This window comes from Lathyrus oleraceus, chromosome 4 (assembly GCF_024323335.1).
Source record: "Lathyrus oleraceus cultivar Zhongwan6 chromosome 4, CAAS_Psat_ZW6_1.0, whole genome shotgun sequence".
Classification (NCBI taxonomy): domain Eukaryota; kingdom Viridiplantae; phylum Streptophyta; class Magnoliopsida; order Fabales; family Fabaceae; genus Lathyrus; species Lathyrus oleraceus.
Genome location: NC_066582.1, coordinates 258,605,878 through 258,626,655, shown reverse-complemented (window position 1 = coordinate 258,626,655; position 20,778 = coordinate 258,605,878). Strand labels below are relative to the sequence as shown.

Sequence of the window (20,778 nt, the reverse complement as noted above, 5' to 3'; positions counted from 1 at the left end):
TCATCAAGTGGTAGAGGCTCAAGTTAATCAAGACATTTCAAGGTCATTTGAGGACCAAAAGTCAACTGTGCAGTCAACTGAGGGCTATGAGGTGGGGAAATGAGTTGAGACACCTCAATCATGTTCAAATGGGGTCTATTCATCATTCTAAACATCCATCTTGAAGATTCAAAGGTTATTGCAAAAGTTACTAAAAATGGAAAATGACCTATAATTCAAAGTTTCCAAATTTGGCAAGTTTTGGTCCACTTTCAACTTGACTTGTCAATGTCAAAGAAGTTTCAAATGGATTTTTGGTGGACATGGAAGTTGTAGATCTTTGTCTCCCCTTTCCAAAAAGTCCTAATTCATGTCCATATGATGAATGGTTGAGAAGTTATGGTCATTTGATCACAAAGTGTGCATGGAAATTCAAAATGACATAACTTTTGATGTAATGCTTCAAATTAGTTCATTCTTTTTGCAAAGTGCTTCTCATGTTCAAGGCATCTCAAAGTAACATCATTTGGCTCAATTGTGCAAAGGAATCATGGTCAAATGTTCATTATTTCACACATGTTCATTTTGAAGTAAATCTTCACCATTCATTTTTGGCTTGAGATGTAAGCTAAATAACACTTCAATCTTGACCCTTGGATGTCCATAAGTGAATTGGAAGCTTAACATGGAGCTGATCACGTGGATTATGGGCATGTGAGCTCATTTTTCATTTTTGCAAATTGCTTCATATCTCACTAATCATGATTAGCAAATGGAAAATATGATTAGCATTGCCATTAGCAAGGAGTATAAGTACCAAAACCTTAATCATAACTGCCATAACCACAAATTTCAGATCAAAATTCGAGAAACTCTCTCAAAATTCTCTCACTTTGAATTCTCATTTTCTTCATACAAAGCTCAAAGATCTTTGCACATTCTTGATCCTCATGCTTCACTGAGCAAGAATCATCCACTGTTTGGAGCAATTCAGCCAGAATTCGAGCAGATCAAGAGCATTCTCATGTTGATGGAAGTTGGAAATTGAAGTAGATTCAAGGAGTTTCATCCAATTCTTTTTGTATAAAGCTTCAAAGGAAGTGTAAAGGAAGTGATCTGGAGCAGCTAAGCACGTGAGGACACGATTTCTGAAAGCTCCATTTCCAGGTGATGCTATTTTCGATCTCTCCTTTTGCTGTTTTTAGGTCATAGACTTGTAGATCGTGTTGTGTAGATCATAAACATATGTTTAGAATTGAAAATGAGTGAGTATTGAGGATTTGGTGTGGACTGGAAGTTTAGATCTAGAAAATGTTCCTCTTCGATTTGCAAAATCCAGGGAGAATTAGAAGAAATTGAGTGCATATTTGGAATCAACATGGAAAGAGGAGTCGAATGATGTAGGCCTTGTGAGATTCTGGAAATTTTTTGGGCGGCGCCACCGCGCGTCTCGCTGGAGAAGACGACCGGAGCGGAGCTCCGGCGTCTGCGTGTGTTTAGGGTTTGCATGCGTGTATGCCATGTGGTGTGTTGCGTGGAAGAATGATTGGAGGAGGTTTGTCTGACCAGGCCACGCGTGTGTTTGAATGCTGAGTGTGTATGCTGACTCAATTAATGAAACAATGCGTTTTGATGTTTAAACATGGACCATTGATCCTGAGCGCGCGCCAGATCTGATGGCTGTGGATTTTTCTGAGTTTTATTTGAATTATTTGTTTCCCTCCATTTTCCATGCATTTTCCAATAATTTTAGTCAGTTTGTAAAATTCATAAAAAATGCAAAAATGATCCAAATGAGTCCCAATTTTTTTTCATAGTTTTGTATTGATGTTTACTTTTTTTTGGTATTAAATTCATGAATTGTTGATGTATGGATTTTTATGTGTGAATTTTTGAATCAATGTTGTGTTAAATGGACCTATTGCCTTCAGTGCATTGTGAAATCCTCATTTTTGAACCATTTGATCCAATCTTTTGCATACATGACATTCGTACATGACATGAATTATTGGTCACTGGTTTGGATTTTTTATCACATGTTATCATCATTTTTGACACATAGAGAAAAGTGTGACAATTTGTGTCACATTTTTGACATTGAATTGGTGCATTTTTGTTCACATAGCATTTGCATTATTCTGGACTTGATTCTTTGCATGTTGAAAATTCATGGCATGAGAAACTTATACAAAATATCTCAAAGTCATTGCATGCATTTCTGATTTGGTATGAATTTTCTAAGTTGGAAGCTCATTTTGTGCATTTTTTGAGGCTTTTTGAAGCATTTGAATGATATTTGGAGTATGGTAGATCTTTGGCCATGGTGATTGGTGTTTAGGGGTTCATATGGTTCTGTTTGGGGCTTGTTATTTGATTCATCTCATGCCATTGGTTGTTTATGCTTTGTTGTGTTGATTGGATGTACATAAGCTAACTTTGTTGTTTTGTTTCAGGATTGGATACTTAACATTGGTAATTGGGTTTGTTCTCACTTTGTGAGATGAAAATACATTGAGTACTGACCTATTGTTGTTTTGTAGGATTTTAATCAATGTGGTGAGCTCATGAGCTCATTTGAGTGCAAGGGCACTTATGCACTGAATTGTGTAACTGTTAGAGGGTTTCACTGCTTGTTTTTTGGTTTCGTGACTGAAGTACTGACTGTTTAGTCTTTGTACAGGTACCTTAGTTGCTTGCTTGCTTTAGCTCTTGCTTGAGCATTGGATTGTGGTTGACACACCACTCAGGTAGTTAGCTTCTTACTTCATGTAGTCTGAAGTCCTCACTTTTTTGGCAGGCGTTTTGCTGGCAAGTCCTCCTTCAGAGGCTCTGTTTGTGTTTGTTTAAAATTGTGCTCAAAGAACTCCAAGAAGAGGAATGTGTTATATTTGATAAGACCTCCAAGAGAAGAGGCGATTGACGGATAAAAGGGATTAGTAGCCAATCCCCCGTTATTCAGTGTGTCGTTCTTTATGCTCACACTACATGCTGATGCTTCTGAACATGTGCCCCAGATCTTTGTCCAGAGTCTGTCAAGTGGAAAAGGATCCCACTTTCTGGATCCCCACGCTTTCTGTGTCATGAGCTCACCCTGGCCAGGGTTAAGAGCATGAGGTCTCATCCTCATTACCGATTTGATCAGCTTCACCCTAACATTCAATGTTAGTGGTTAAGAGCTACAGATTACCCTTTATAGTTTGGCTTGTTTGTCGAGGTTGACATGACCCCTCTTGACTAAAGCCCACCCATTGTTTGAGCCTCTTGTATGGATATAGTGTGTGATGTTTGTTTACTTGTGATTTAAGTTCTTGTTAGAGACCTCAATTTAGGGATGTTGATTGCATGACAACTATTAGGCTCGAGTCTTAATCTCCCTATTAGTTTGTTGTTTCCCTGGTCTCTGGTTAGGAGAGTGTTTTACCCCATGGAACTTTTGATGTGTATGCTCTTGAACTAGGAGTTTCCATTTGAGCTTAATTGGAGGATCATTACCATGTTCGTCCAAGTGGAAGATACAAGATACATTGAGGATCTCTTGTGAGACTTGTTTGATTGCTTATACTTTGTGCTTGCTTATTCCAAAGGATGGGAGCTACTTGGATCATCAATATGATCTCAAGAGAGGAACTCCTAGTGTGGTTTCATTTCTTATCCCTCATCTTTTTGTTTTCCTTAGGACTTAGCCCTTCTTCTTCATCTCTCCACTTTAACCCAAGCCAAAACCCTTTTTGTGCAAACATTTAACCTTTGTTTTCAACATTAGAAACCTAAGCCTTATGCTTTTGATTTTCAAACTTTCTTTTCATAACACTCATTTTGAATTGAATCTTTAAGTCAACTTTGACCATTTTGTATATACTTCTAATTGGTAAATATGACCCATTCAAATTTCCCTTTTGTGGTTCCACTGGCCACTTTCTTAATCAAAATTTTCCATAACCTTTAGCTATTAGGTTTGAGTTATCCTTGTGGTAGATGTAATACTCACCTATATCCTTAGTGATGGATAATGAGTCTTCCATGCTTATTATAGGGTTAACCCCTCACTAGCATGTTGAAGCTATCCTCACATGGTGGATTTGTGGTTTGGTTGAGTTTTCTCCCTTTGATAACAAAAGACCTTAAGGCTTTTGGACCAATCAATTCACCAATTTGTTTTGAGATTTTTACCCCGAACTACGAGGTTTTGATCCTAATCTTTTTATAAGATGGTACGTAGGCAATGGGTTTATCCATCCAAACACAAAATGTAAATAACTTGTACATTCTCTTCTCATCTCTTCAATCATGTTTGCACAAATAAATTTTTCATAAGACAATAACCTTTGCAACAAGTATGAAAAGGGCTCCCTAGGAGTACATAGGATGTTTTGGGTGCCTAACACCTTCCCATTGCATAACCAACCCCCTTACCCAGATCTCCGTTTCTTTTATTAGTTTTGTTAAAACTATTAGGTTTTTGTTCGCTTTCTAACCATTCCTTTGGATAAATAGAAGTGCGGTGGCGACTCGACTTGTATGATTTACCTTGGATTTAGTCAATATCTCCAATGGTAACGAATACCCCGCTAAAATCAGACATAAAAAGTAATTTGCTCAGCATAGGGCAACTGGTCGAAAAGAACTACAAAGTGTCTATCAAAGACAAGATAATATGAGTTCTCGACTCAGGTGGAAGATTAATCTTGAAGGTGCATATGTCTCATAATAGAACCTTAGGGATTAAACTTAATGTGATGGAGCACAGGTGCCTTGCAACTATAGGTAGCGGGGATGAATGGATATGGAACTATAGACTTGGCCATCTCAATTTCAAAGACATCAGAGATCTGAAGATAAGGAATATGGTTTCAAGGTTACCAGAATTTGACATTCCAAATGAAGTGTGTGAAGAATGTGTGCAGGTGAAGCAGCACAAGAACAACTTCAGCGAGGATGCAAGAAGCAAGTCGAAGGAAATTCTTGAAGTCATATACTCTGATGTGTGTGGTCCTATCCAGGTGGATTCGATTGAAGGTAACAGATACTTTGTCACATTATAGATGATTTTAGTGGAAAACTGTGGACTTACTTGGTCAAGAAGAAAAGTGAAGTGATCGAGGTATTTTTCAAGTTTAAATCTATGAGTCGAAAGATAAAATGTTTGAAAGCTCAAGATTCTGAGGACTGATGGTGGTGGAGAATATGTGTCGAAAGACTTCAACGCATTATGTGAGAAAGAAAGGATTATGCATGAGGTGGTGACACCCTACACTCCACAGCAAAATGGAACTGCAGAAAGGAAGAATATAACCATCATGAATATGGTGAAAAGTATGTTGAAAGGAAAGCATCTACCTAAAGAATTATAGGGAGAACTTGTGTCGACCGCAACATATATTTTGAACAGATGCTCGACGAAGAAACTAGAAGGAGTTACGCCAGAAGAATGTTGGTTTGGTGCCAAGCCTAGCTTAGGTCATCTTAAGGCATTTGGGTCTATATCACATAGACATGTCCTAAATCAGTTGAGAAGAAAACTTGATGACAAGTCGAGTCAAATGATCCTAATAGGATATCATTCGACTGGAGGTTACAAGTTGTTCGACCTAGTGAACAAGCAAGTAGTGATCAGCGGGGACGTTATCATAGATGAGCTCAAGGAATTGGATTGGATTAAAAATGTCAAGAAGGATTCAGTAAGAATCTTATGTGAAGAACCAGCAAGTGAATTCGAAAGAAAAGTTCGACATGAAGAAGTCAGAGGTCAAGTAAGCACAAGCAGACCTCAAAGAACAAGACACATGCCTATAAGGTTGCAAGAATGTGTGATTACATCATATGATATGGTCGATGATGAAGGTGAGATGGTACACTATGATTTCTATGCAAATGTCAAACCAGTCAATGCAGCTGAGGCATTGAAGGATTTGAAATGGGTGAAAGCAATGAATGAGAAACTAAAGTCCATTGAAGACAACAACACCTAGTCACTTGTCGAATTGCCTCAAGGCAAGAAGGCAATCGATGTGAAATGGGTATACAAGGTGAAGTTGAATTCCAAAGGTAAGGTAACTTGACACAAGGCAAGACTTGTGGCGAAAGGATTTCTTCATAAGCAAGGAATCGACTTCGATAAAGATTTTGCACCTGTTGCTAGGATCGAAACAGTCAGGTTGGTTGTTGGTCTAGAAAACACGAACATTTGGCACACATGTTAGATGGATGTGAAATGTGCATTCTTGAATGTCCCCTTAGATGAAGAAGTTTATGTTGCACAACCAGTTGGGTGTGTGAAACAAGGCAAAGAAAGAAAGGTATACATAATGCATAAAGCCCTGTATGGGCTTAAGCAAGCTCTAAGAGCTTGGAACAAGAAGATAGACAGTTTCCTAAGGGAAAAGGAATTTGTAAAGTGAAACAACTGAGCATGGAGTATATGTAAGATGGAGCAATAGTGGATTTCTTATAATATGTCTCTATGTCGATGACCTGTTAATAATAGGAAGTTGCAAGAAGGAGATCGAAGAATTCAAACATGACCTAAGTGAGGAGTTTGACTATCACTGATGGAGCTTTTATTCCTAAAAGTGAAGTCAATGGTGTTTTTACTGGAAAAAATCCCAAAGGATTGGTCATATGAAGAAACCAAAAAGGCATATAATTTGAAGGAAAGGAATATAGTTATATATGCATTAAGCGTGAAAGTATATTACTCAATCTCACATCATAAGACTGCACCATCAATGTTGAATGCTCTTTAAGTGATTCATGAGGGTACTGGAGATGTTAAGGAATCTAAAATAATATGTTTATAGAGGAGTATGAACTATTCTATATGGAACCCGGTGAACTATGGAATCCATGCAGACTTGCTTTCTCTACTTAATCAACAAGTTACAAAATTTAGGCAAGTAACTTTCCAACAAAGACTATCCTAACAAAAAATTTAGATCAATATGCATGGAATGGAAACTTAATGTTATATCCATTAAGGAATCAAATGATATTAATAACATATTGGCTTGTGCTCAGTCATTTATTCTACAAAAAAACTCTTCTTCTGTGTTCGTCACTTCAGTCACCACGTCATATTCGACTAGAAACACCGACACCACATTGCAAAGGACCTCAAAGTCGCCCTTCAGTCTGAGAAGTTGTCCACTATCATATCTTAACACTCGTCTTTCCCCTCCTATTTATGATAAGGTACATATGGGTTTACTCTCTCTTTTACTAGACTCTTTACCAATTCAAACTTAGATTCGGCAGGTGAATGTGGGTTCACGATGTCCTTTACTTGCCTTTTTGCCAATCCGACCGGTATGTGAAGATGAGGGGGAACTATATTTTTGGTTGGCCTTTTGGCCACTTTGTTGCTCAAATATGGGTTTTGGTTGCTACCAGACTTTTGCATCTCCCATAACACTTTCTTTTGGCGTTGATACTTGAACCATTGTGTTCGAGTCATGGGGTTTTTCCCTTATAATTGATATTTTAAGAATGGTTCTTGGTGGCATGATGAGTTTCCATGCATTTCCAAGTCGTGTTCAGAGTCAACACATATCCATTCTTTTGGTTGGTGTTTGTTTTATTGTGGAGGTGTATCCACTTCCCCACTAGCGCCTTCAATTGAGGCGCATAGGTCTTGGGTCAACCTTACTTGTGGCATGTGGCCACATTTTGTGTCCTGTAGGGGACACCTCTTTTTTGGAAGCATAATTTAGCCTTAATTATGACCATTTTCCCCTAAGAAGGTTATGGCTTAGTATTTTCAAGGCCTTCGGTAGTCTTTATATCGAACGCAGTGCTACACTTGGAGTATAGAATCACTTCCAAGCCTTTCATTTTGCATTTATTGAGGAAGTCAACAAGCTCCTTCTCAGCAGTGAGGTATGTCGCATTGACCTTCTCATCATAGGTCGACTCAGAGACTTCCATCTCCATGTTGGGGCTCTCAGTAGCCTCGACCATCAAGCGCTCAAGTGGCTCAGCATAGTTTGCATTCATGATTTGTAGAGGGTCAGAATCCACATGCATTAGGGTTTTATCCTCGTCAGTAAACTTTAGCCTTCCCTCGTTCAGCGCCCCTTGCACCAAATTCTTGAAAAGGACACAATGAGAGGTTTTATGACCCATAAAGTTATGAAGCTTACAAAACCCTTTTTCTTAATTTGCTCTAAAGGTGGTGTCTTAGTCCCTTATGGACTATGATTTTGCCATCAACAACTAAGACGTCAAAATTTTCGTCGCACTTAGTTACATCGAAGGTGTACGTTTTGGAGACACACTCTTCATTTTTTTTGGTTCAACTGAATTCTTTCTGTCGGGTGGTTTCAATTGGTTATAAATGTAGGGAGGTTCTCGCTTAAGTTATGTCACGTTTACGTGGTTCTCTTTGATGTCCTCGTATCGTATACCATAATCCTGGTCTCTTTCATATGCATCTATATAGGCGACCTTCTCTTTTTTATGGAATTTGCTCGTCCTGGCTTTCTCAGCCTTCAGGCGTTAGACCTGTCAAACTTTGTTAGTCAACTGACCTTTATCTCTCAGATATTGGTATCTAGTCTATTTCTAATAGAATAATCTAGACCCCAACGCCTATTTTGACCATTTCATGCTCAGACACTTGGGTAAAGCACCCTGCCTTTAACAGTGTGAACCTACTTAGGTAATCATCAATTTACTCAGGCGCCTTGCGCCTTATGTTAGCCAATTCTTTGAGACTAATTTTTGATTGCCCATATAAAACTGCTCATGGAACATTCTCTCTAACTGATTCAAGTTATGTATGGAATAAGGATGGAGTGCCGTGAACCATGTAAAAACATTTTTGTGAGATAATTAAGGGAAAAAACTCATTTTCAAATTCTCATTATTTGTTATATCATCTGTCTCAGTTTAGTGTCGAGCGATATGTTCGACAGTCGACTCACTTGTGTATCCTACGAACTTGGTGAACTTAGGGACTTTCCACCCTTTGAGAAGTTTTATTTTCATAACATATTCAGTTAAAGGAGACGCGGAGTTTGACCTATGTATTCCTACATCAATATCATTATGTGTAAGGATGTTTTTGAATATGTGAGCTAGATTATTTCCCCCTTAGGTTATCTTTTTAGACATTCCTGACCACCTCTTCAGCATCTTGGTTTCTATGAACCATAATTATCTCTGGGTTAGCTTGACCTATTCGTTATTTTCCTCACACAATTATAAGGGGTCCGACAGGTCGAAGTCCCCCATTGTTGTTGTTGCCCTTAGTTAAAAGGGGCAATCCCATTGTCGGTTATCCCTATCAGCCTAACTGGCTAATTCTGAGGAATAGGCTATGCCTGTGCCTGAGGGCCGCCGAAAAAGTAGGTTATTCGGCCCATCTAATTGGCCAATAGTCGATAACTCTGGTTAGTGTTTTGAATTAGGAGATTGAACATTGTAACAATTTGATGAGTAAGCACATTAACCATCTCGTGGTTACTTTCATCCATTTGTTATCTTATGGGCACCATGGAGTTTGTCGTAAGAGAAGACGCATTTGGGGGAGCAAATGTAGTTCCTCCATGTTGTGTTGCTCGATCAGGGTGGCTAATGGCCGACTCTGATGCCACGTATTGATTCAAAGGAGACACTACTGTTCCATTATTTTCAGCATATGTTGAAGCGTTTCTCTATAGTCCTGCCATTATTGTAATTGCCATACGATAGAGGAAATCCCTTGACACCAGTTGTATTGTGAAACTAGGCATATAAAGGGTCCCATGGTTCACTAAAGGAGTGTGTGTGGGCCTAGGAGTGGTTGGGATACTTGTTGCCACGGGAAATGAAACCACTACTCCCTGCATCAATGTTGCACTCATCACTGGGTTGAGGATAGGTTCATTAGTCCCTATGGATTTGTATTTTCTATCGCTCCAACTATCGAGGTGACAAGTTGTTCAATATCTGGAGCGTTATTTTGGAGAAGTAATGTATTCTTTGGAAGAACCATTTTGACTAAAGTTTTACCACTCCTCAAGTGCATATAAATCCATATGTTGAAAAGATTATTCAACTGCAAGAAGAATCACAACAAAATAAACAAAAATGTAGACACTTTTTATAGAAATAAACTCAAAAATTGCATAAATGTGTCCCATTGGGCGTGCCAATTTGTTCACTGGTGTTCTTGGTAAACTATCACTTAGTTTTAAATGTATTACTTGAAGGATCAAACTAGTAAATTCTGGGGCAAATTTGTGCTATTTTTTTTTGGAAAAGAGAATATGCATTTAATGTTGTCGGGTTGCTTGCAATGAATGTTGAATGTCTTAGTAAAGTAATCAAGTTTTGAAAGTAAATGAACCAAATGATTTTGACTGGGTCGAAAATAGTTTCTTGAATGGTAAAGAAAATAAGTAAAAAATAACTTAAATGGAAAAGAAATTTATTTGCATAAATATAAAAGTGGTAGGCAAGTACATTTCTTCAGAAAAACTCGTTTCTCTCTTGCGTTTGGGTACTTTTAGTGTATAATGAAGTTTATAATGATTTTTGTCACCCCCGATTTTTAATACTAGAATTCCTATTTATAATGCTACAAAACTAACAGTCTTTCAATATTCAAATGCCTTTATGTATGACATGTCATCTTTGTATGCCTGACTAGTCTTCAATTGATCTCCACGTGTCCTTGGCGTTTTGGATAAGACCAAAAGACAGTTACTTCAGTTTGAAATTTAAATCTGCTTCTAGTCAAATTCCTTTGACTTGTCAAACTTGATGAATGATCAAACCTTTTAAAATTTCACTAAGTACCAAACCAGACTCTTCGACGTCAAATATTCTTGTTACTTCTTCCAAAATCTTTGGTCTAAAGGTATCTTAACCTTACCTTATATCTGCAGAAATTCCAGCTAGTTTCTCTTTCAAATTTCCTCTTTTTGAATTTCTTGGCTAATAATACACCACGTCAGAAATGAGTCGGAAAGGGTAAAATTCCTTGGTTCTGACAAAGATGCATGTGGTTGATTCATTAAAATAACACATAGGTCACATTGAGTGTGTCAACTTGTCGGTCTTCAAATACAAAGTGAGTTTATTCCGTTAGAATCGATTCATGTGTTTTGTAAGAAATTATACATTGGAGGGCATGAGATTACTGAAGAAGATAATGGTACACAATTAAATTTATAATAAGAGTGTGAAGAGTTAAAGAGATATTTCACTACAATGGATATTGTAGGCCAGAGAGTGATGAAGATTTTTTTTTGGGAACTAACACATCCATCAATAACTTCCATGTGTCAATTATCAGTGATGTACAAGCCAAAAAGGGGAATTAAGATGAGTAAAAAGGGTCAAGAGAGCGATGTGCATCGTGATCCTTCCCAATGGGAGTATGCTGAGGGCTCGTAGGGTAGTCAAACTACAAAAAGATCATTTACAAAACTAATTGGAAGTCAACCGTCTAGTTAGTTTTCAGGACTTCCTTACCTGTCTCAGTTTCATGTTTTCTTACAGCACTACATTGAAGACATTGTTGATGTGGGTGAAGATGGAAATTGTGGTTTTTGTGCTATTGCAGGCTTACTTGGATGAGGCAAAGAGTCCTGACCTTTAGTTCAGATGCAGTTAGATATTGAAGCTTATCAACATCATCAATTGTATTCCAACGTGTTTCGTGACACGATCTCTGAAGTTAGGAGTTCTTACGAGTAGCTAGCTTGGGTGTGCAAGGTCGTGACAAATGGATAATGATTCCTAATATGGGTTACCATATTTTGCTTATATATACAATGTCATATTGATCTCGTTGTCTAGGAACATTGACATCACTTTCTTCCCATTGATGGCATCTCCATCCATAGTTGTGAGTTGATATAAATTTATTGTAGTTGGTTTTGTTAACAACAGTCATTGAGTTCCGGTGAAGTTGAAACCAGATTGTCCATTGTTTCATATTACTGATCGATGTAGACAGAACTGTAGTAAATGTGCAAAAGCATGTAAAATAGCATATGTAGGACGTATAAGACATGAGAAAAAGAAGTTAGGAAACCAACATAATTAATTTTGTATTGATATTGTATCACATTTTGCATTATACGTAAATATTTAATTGGGTTAATTATCTAACTGTTTTGTTATAAATGTCAAAAACTTAATGATTTTTCAAAACTCACCATTATCTACCGAATTTTTCTATTATTCCAAAAATTTGATATATATTAGATTTTTAAAAATATCTAATAAACAATATAGGTTATCGGATTTTTTTAATAAATCTGATATACACACATCAAATATTTGAAAAAACTAATATTCCTTCGTATAATTACAAGAAAAATATGTTTTTTTTAGAATATCCTATATTTCTACATACAAACACAAAAAAATCTTGTTTAATGCCGAAAAGACCGATACTAAACAACTTTTATGAATTCAAAAATATTAGAGAAAGACAAAACAGTAAAAGCATGGTGATGTGGGTTAAATCTGAGTTGGATAACCCGGTCCAAATAATCTAACCGAGAGAAACTTTCAACGGCTAGTTTTCATTCATTTCAGAAAGAAAGAAAAAAACTGCTTAATAAACTTCCCCCTAAACTAACTAACTTCATTTTTTCCCTTGTCTCGCATTAAAATTGATACACTACAGTATAACGGTAACTTCGTTTCATCTTTCTCCTTCTTCTCTCGCAATTCTCATCTCACACTCTTCTGCAACTGAATCATAACAACACTACTTGCTTTGTTGTTCTCTTCAAGTGTCAGGTCAGTTTTTTGTTTTGTTTCTTTCCTCTTAAAACTCCTTTCATTGTTTTGTTTTGTTTTTGTTCTTCAAATTTGTGACATGTTTATGTTTCTTCCAATGCAATGTGATAACTCTATAAATTGAAAAGTGGAAAATCATGTAAACAGATAAATTAGTGTAGAAGGAGAATTCATAATTTTCTGGCATCTTATAAGAAATGAGATATAAGACACTTTTGATTACCTTTTATTCATTTTTCAAATTATAATCTGTCTGTCTAGTATCGTGGTGTTTCCGGTATCCGTGGTTCATAGTTATAACTATCGATGATAATGCTATATAGTTTTCCAAATGCTGTTTCTTGATCACTTAATTTGGCTGCACAAAGAGACAATTATTCTAATTAACAACTCTTCATATTTTGCCACTCCTTGAAGTTCTCTTATGAGCCATTTTATTAACATCTCTTCATTTTTGTTTCTCTTATGTTTATAGTCTTTGTGTAACACTGCTGGTTTTATTTTTCACACTACTAGGGGAAAAAATCTATTGAATTTGTTATATGTGAAAAGGAATGGAAAAGGTTTATGAAGAGTTGGACGAAAAAAAATCTGAGATCGATAAACTCAAGGCAGAATTAAGAAGCAAATCGGATTCACTTGAGAATTTGAAGAGATCACTTAATGCACAGGTTAATCAAACACAAGAAGCGAAGTCGAAATCGGAGAAGCTTGATCGGGAACTGCTTCAAAAGGTGGACGAAATTGCCGAGGCGGAGAATTTGTATGAAGATCTCAAAGGAAAGTTGAAAGAACAAGAGTCTATCATCAAACATCTCAAAGGTGCAGTTGATAAAATCCGAGTTGATTGCGATGAAAAGACTAAACAGTTGGAAGACGGGAATAGAGGGTTGGTTTTGGCCTTAGAGGAAGCGAATGACAAGGTAGAGAATCAAGAACAGAAGATTGGTCAATACAGAAAAGAAATCGAGAGCCTGAAAAGTTGTATATCGGTTTCAAAGAAGTGTCCGGAATCACAGAAAAGTTTAAAATCTTCGAAAGAACTAAGTGATAGAGATGACTTGTTCTACAAGTTGGAAGAGGAAAAAGGAAAATTGGAAGATCAATTGAAGTGGAAGAAGGAACAGTTTAAACATCTAGAAGAAGCATATGAGAAACATAAAGAACAGTTTAGGTCTAGCAAGAAGGAGTGGGAGATGGAAAAAACTTCATTGGTTGATGAGATTTCTTCGCTTCAAATTAAATTAGACTCTCAGATCAGAATTTACGGAGATCTTCAACATCAGTTACAGGCTTGCCACCAGGCTCTTGCTCATGTTGAAAGCCAGAAAAAGCGACTCGAAGTTGAAGTTTCAGATTTCAGGCTGCAGCTTGAAAATGCAGGTAGCGAGTATCATGACGCTAGACTACAGCTCGATTGCTTAAACTCTGATCGCGACAAAGACATTGCAGATTTGAGATATTCGCTGAAAACACAAGCTGCGTATATTAAAGAAGAAAAGTACCGAACCGAGAAGCTAGAGCAAGAAAATCGAGAGTTAAGGATGTTGGTCAAAGAACTACAGGAAGCTCAAATTCAAGAAGCAGGAGCTTCATATTCGCAGTCGAAGTTGAGGACCAAACTTAAAAATTTAGAACAAACTCATAAAGAGTGTGCCTTGACCCTTAAGGCTAGAGAAGCCGAATGGAACTCTCAGATGGAACAATTGAATGGAGACTTGAATAGGTGTCAATCTGAATTGGAAGCTAAAATTGCAGCAGTGGAAGAGCTTCAGATGGAGTTGGAAAATTCTCATTCCGAAGCCGAATGGAATTCTCGGATAGAACATTTGAATGGAGACCTGAATAAGTGTCAGTCTGAATTAGAAGCTAAAATTGCAGCGGTGGAAGAGCTTCGGATGGAGTTAGAAAAGTCTCATTCTGTTACCATTGAGACGAGGTTGCTGAATGAAGAGATGTATGTGATGCTGCTAGTGTTGAAACAAGCAATTTCAGAGGCTCAGTTAAAGTTTATTAATTATAAAGACGAGATGGATCTAATCAACAAAAAGAAAGAAGGGGAGATCATTCAACTGATGAAGGAGTTGGAGATCAAAGATGATGCTTTGATCAGTGCTCGGAAAAGCCTAAATGAAGAACGCGAAAAAGCAGCATGTTTGAAGAAGGAAGTTGAGTCCTATGGATCCAACAAAGAATTGCAGTCCTCACAGCAAAATGAACTTGATAAGTACAAGGAAATGCTGGAGGAATCAACTAAGTGTCAACGAATCCTCGAAAAGCAGGTTTTGCAGATGGAATGTGATTCAAAAGAACAACTTAGAGAAACTCATGAAGCTTTGGACATTGCTATCAATGAATTGGATGAGAGAATTTGCGAAAGAAATGAAATGGAATTCGAACTGCAAATATGGAAGTCGATTGTTGAGCGATTGAAAAGCGATCTTGAAAAAAGTCATTTGACGCGTAAAGAACTAGAAACTTCACTTCTTGAACAAGTAGTGATTGGCGAAAGCATCCAGCAAGAGCTTCAGAAAGAGGTAGTTTTGTTGGAACAAGAATCATTTAGAAGAGAATTTGAGAGTGTTGTGATTGCAAAAGGCACAATAGAAAGAAAACTCATAATGGAGAATGAGAAATTAGTTGAAAATGCATCAAAACTGTCATTAGAAAAGGAAAACTTGTTGGCTTTTGTTCAAGGGTTGAGTGATAGAATCTATGAGTTGTCTAATGCAGACACTCAACTGATGGACATGTTGAGAAGCATGGAGAAAACAGTTGAGATTGATTGTCATGGAATGAACTTGAAAAAGGAAGATAGCTTTTGCCATGTAAAAGAGAATTTGGGAGTTCAAGTTTCTCCTACAACAAGTAGAAGTAGGTTAAAGAAAGATGAATCCATGTCTGATATGAGATCTCCATTCAAAGAGCTGAATAGTTGCTAGAGGAAAATAATAGGTTGTGTGTGCAAGAAAAAGTCATGTGGTTTTGAAGCATGGTCTTTTTTTTCTTTGGATTATTGTATATGGAATTTATCCTAAGTATACTTGTTTATTATTTTCAATGAATCTGTTCCACTGTTCTACAAGAAGTTTTTACCATTTGATTCAAAAATGGATTATTAATACAGAGATTAATTAGTACTATAACTTTTTTTTATTTATTTAGCAGCTCTACCTCATTTTATTATGTTTTATTGTTGACAAAATGTAGGTCTGAAAATAGAGAGGAACTTTTCTCACCCTATTTCATCATTTGAGGATGTACATGTTAAAGAAAACCTAATTTTATATTCCTAAAGTGTATTTATGAAAAATTAATTCTAGATGCATGTGCAGTTTATAAGAGAATTTTTTCTTACCACCCAAGCTTAAGCTTAAACCTAACACCTACAATTTTTTATAATATTTTTTTATTTTTTTATTTAAGATTTAACATTATTTTGATTCCTTAACTAAAAATGTCATATTAGTAGTTTAACTTTTAAAGAATATTATGTTTACCATTTTCGTTTAAATGACGGTGAATATAAGTAAAAAAGTTTATCATCGTGACAAAGATTAATATGAAATGTTTTGAAGAGTTAAATAATTAATATAAATATTTTGTAAGTTAAAAGATCAAAATAAATTAGAGGTTAAGATACAAGAGAAAAAGAATATTAAGTCAATATTTAAAATATTTTAATTAAAATTTAACAAAAAAATTCGATATTGCAATTGAAAAATTCGGTATGAATAAATTTTTTTGGTAATATATTCTAAAAATATATGTTTTGTAATTTTTTAGATTTTTTTTTTAAATTTTGGTAGTTTATTCTCGACAGATAAAAAAATGAAATTAACACGTCTGAATTTTTTGATAAATTGGATAAAAATTCACAGAAATTTTGAAAAATCCGATTATAGATTTGAAAAATATGGTAAAAATTTATAGATATTTTGAAAAATCAGATAACGAATTTGAACGGAAAACTTTAACTAAGTCATTCAAGAAGCATAAAACATAATTAGTTTAGGCAATACAAGGAAAACTATGGTCTAAAGTCTATAATTTTGAAAACTACCGTAACACTTTAATTAAGTTATCCAGTTATCACTTTGTAAATTATCATAACACTTTAATTAAGTTAGTTGATACATTAAAAATTAAAAATTTAACTATTGGAATTCTTTTGCCAAAGTGTTATGGTACATTAAAAAAATCTATCTACCGAAACTCTTTTCACAAGTGTTTCGGTACATTAAAAATTAAAAAATTGACTATCAAAACTCTTTTGTCAAATGTTCCGATAAATTAACATAGAGATAAAAAAAAAATTAATTTCAAAAAAATTATTTTTAAATAAAAAAGGTATAATTAAAATATTTTGATAAATATTGAAATATAGGAATAATGGTAGGGGTATAGAGTAAAAATTAAATATGCGGCAAAATTCCATTTAATATTATTGTATTTTTAAAATTGAATTTAAATTTAACTTTTTTTATAAACTTAAAAGAGATTTTCATCAACTCATTTTTTTATTTAGAAAAATAATTTCATTATTATAATCTGATAGTGTATTTGAATTATTCATCAGATTTGTAAAACTATAAAATAAAATTATAATGATATTTTGTGTTGCGATAAGAATAGTCTTGACCATTAGTCTAGTTTTACGCGCTATCAAACTTTCATCATTTCGATCGGAGGCTTCCAATGTATCATGAGTTGATTTTGGAAAACCATATTGCCTTCTGATTGGGTGTTTCCAAATATACGGGGGTTCCAAGGTTGTAATTATGTGTTTTGTAAAATTGTCTTCATAAGTGCCTTAAAATCCTCATTTGTTGCGATTGGACACTCCTAGTATAAGAGTGGTTGCTTCAAACGAATGGGGTCACCCTGCGATTAGATATTCCTAATATATGTGGGGCTATGAGGTTGTATTTTTGTGTTTTGTAAAAGGTCATAGTTAAAACATAGTCATTATAGGTTTAGTCATTAGATTTCTCACATCTAGAGATAAATAGTTTGAAAGGGGAACTTAATCATTTTTATAATTGTGTATGTTCAACATTAGTTAGTTTTTTTAGTCTTACAATTAATCATACAAACCAATAAATCATGCTCTCAACACCCTTTTACTATTATGAAATCACCACGTTGTATTCACAAGTAGAATCATTTTGTCTTTATGCTAATTTAACATGATCTTCGTGGATCCAATAAATTTACTTGCTACATTGTAGTTTTTGTTGGCGTAAATATAGACAAAACCCTCACCGATGACACTCAAGAAACGAAGAAGTCAAAAAGTGGAAATATTGTTCAAGTTCCCATTTTATAGATTCAAAGGGTGACAAGTTTCACGACCACCATTCATAGAAGATAAAAAGTCATATTCAACGTCTCAGATGAAATCTTGAATCTACTACTGCACTTAAGTGCATTGAAATGCACATCACTTCGTCACCCTACGTGTGTGGGTCTATGTGGAGGAGTCATACGTTGCAACTTTGTGTCTGCACAAGATGCATTAAATGTACGTGTTCTCAATTTTAATTATTCTCACTCATCACCATAATAAATCTCTTTATTCTGAAGCATATTCTCAACGGAAATCTCTCAACACTACCTATTCTTGGACCAGTCTCAATGATTTCTACTTTAACATTTCTCGTGTTAAAGATGATAAGAAGAGATTTGGTGGACAACTGCTCCGGGAGGACCACAGGCCCATTAATACTGACCTAATTCATAAGTCAAATCCATCAAGAACTCTTTGCTCACAAACGTACAAATAGACTTTCATTCTATGATACCACACAAGTGCATGACCTCCCTCTTCATCTCAATCGTTAATCTATGTCCAACGGTCGCCCTCATTCCAATTCATACAAACAATGAATGGTTATAATCATCTCATTTATATATGTGTGACCCTGAGTCACACTCAGATATTATTTTTACACACTCTTGCAAAGGTTTACATTATTTAAACACTGACTTATAAGTGTTGCAATGCTAATATTTTGCAGTTACTCGTTCTTCTCACGAGCAAATCATAAACACCACCTTAGAAGTTTCACCGTGGTGGTCGTCTTCAACCTTTTATTTATTTTTATTTCTGACCAGAATATAAGTTATTTATACAAATTTAAAATAAATAATAATAATAATTTTATCAAATCAAATTTATTAATAATCAAAATTGACATTTTTTTAGATAAGTAGTTTCCTCAATATATCCCATATTTTATAAATGAGTCAATAATAAAAGAGAATAGTAATCATAGAGGGCTAAAAACACTATTTTTTATCACTTTTTCAAACACTCACTTTTTTATTGGATGAAATACATGTGACTTCTTCACTTTAGAAATAGGTCTCACATAAAGTGGTAAAACTCACATGTGTTTTACCCAATAAATTATTTAATAAACATGGCAACGGGACAAGGCTGGTTCTAGGAGGTGGGATTGGGCTGGTTATAAGAGGCGGGGGTGGGGCTGGTAATGCTTAAACCCGCCTCACCTCGTTGGCATGCCTACTAAATAATTTAGGATAATGCTAACATATTAATAAATCTACAAATAAAAAGTTTGTCTTGAAAAAACAATAAAAATATTAATTATATGTTTTTAATAAGTTTAAGATAAAAAATTTAAGATAAATTTTTTTATTTAGTTGTTAATATGTGTGCTATGTTAGCAATACCCAACCATTTATTTATGATCAAATATGAAACCAAATCATGTTTTTTTATTTAAAACAATATGAAGAATATATGAATAGTACAACTGCCTCTGACGTCCGAAAATGCATCTTTATATGCACCTTTTTTTACACATTTCTCACTGAAATTGATAAGGCACCATACTTTACCAAAATTTAATTCGGAGATGCATCTCTGTGTGCATAAAAGGTTAATTCACACGTGCATCTCCGTAAAAACCCTTAACTTAAAGTTTAATTAAAGATCAAGGAGTTGTTCGAAGATGCACATCTGTACACTTTTGTTTCATATACTCGCACCAAACCCTTTCCTCTTCCTCCTTCATTTTCTCAAAAGACACTAAAAATACCATTTGAGCTCTCACATCCATTCAAGTTTCTACTTGGAGTTCTTTCTCATCCATTCAAGCGTATCTTTCTCATCCATTTAATTTGGTATGTTTTTATAAAAAAAATTGTGTATTTTGAATGATGTTTTAGGTAAGATAATTTATTTAAGCTACATTAGATATTAGTGCAATATAAATAGATATCCAAAATGGACATGCATTGAAATTTGTTTGGAGGATAGGACATCAATGACATTTCTGTCATGGCTGAGAAATCACAACTTTATTCATAGATGCATCTTCAGATTATGTCTAAACTATTTTCGAAGATGTATCTCCGGATTTGCACCTGACTGAGTTTTGGATAAATTTAGAATGTGACTTTATGGTTTTAAGGCAGGAGCAATGGCTAAAAACAACCCTGGTATAATTAGGCTTGATCGTGTGTTCCAAACTACGTTTGTACGAAATGAGAGGGCCGCTGCCAAGACCACGTGGCCACGAGTCGATGATAACTCCTTTGATGGTTCACAACGTTAAGGTTCGCAACCATCTGGTTATACTTCTCGTAATCTCCTGTCTCAAACCTCTACTTCACGATGCCACGAGTCCTTAGATGATGAAGCACCACCTGGAGTCCCTAAAGCCTAAGAGGAACCCGCTGTTGATGTCCTTTTAGAGAGTTATCCAGGAGACCCATTTGAAACCTTTTTACTTCATCTCTATGGAGACCATGCTGCTAGGCATGCCTCAGAATGAGAAGTATATTTAGTTACTTTTGCATTGCATATGTTTTAAATTAATTAAATCGCAACTGATGGTGGTATATATTTTTTACAGGAGCGTCCATGTTTAACACTGGTAAATCACAACATAAAGATATTGGATTTGGAACATCCCAACGTTGATTGTTTCAAGAGTGATATCCGATATTCTGGTCTTGCTGGTTTATGTGTTATTGCGTACATGGCCATAAACCATGGCATGCAAACGACATTTGCAGAGAGATGGCATTAAA

The 20,778-nt window shown here is 35.5% G+C and overlaps 1 protein-coding gene across 1 annotated transcript; it reads left to right on the top strand.

The window, feature by feature from the left end:
- The first annotated feature begins 12,503 nt into the window (after positions 1-12,503).
- Positions 12,504-15,860, top strand: LOC127074964 (uncharacterized protein At4g38062). Its single transcript, XM_051016388.1, has 2 exons — positions 12,504-12,714; positions 13,231-15,860. The coding sequence occupies exon 2, from the start codon at positions 13,269-13,271 to the stop codon at positions 15,654-15,656; it is 2,388 nt and encodes a 795-aa protein (XP_050872345.1). The 5' UTR covers positions 12,504-12,714; positions 13,231-13,268; the 3' UTR covers positions 15,657-15,860.
- Positions 15,861-20,778: the final 4,918 nt, after the last annotated feature.

Bases quoted from the DNA above. Each gene is read 5' to 3' on its own strand.
- LOC127074964 (XM_051016388.1), top strand. From the start codon at position 13,269: ATGGAAAAGGTTTATGAAGAGTTGGACGAAAAAAAATCTGAGATCGAT.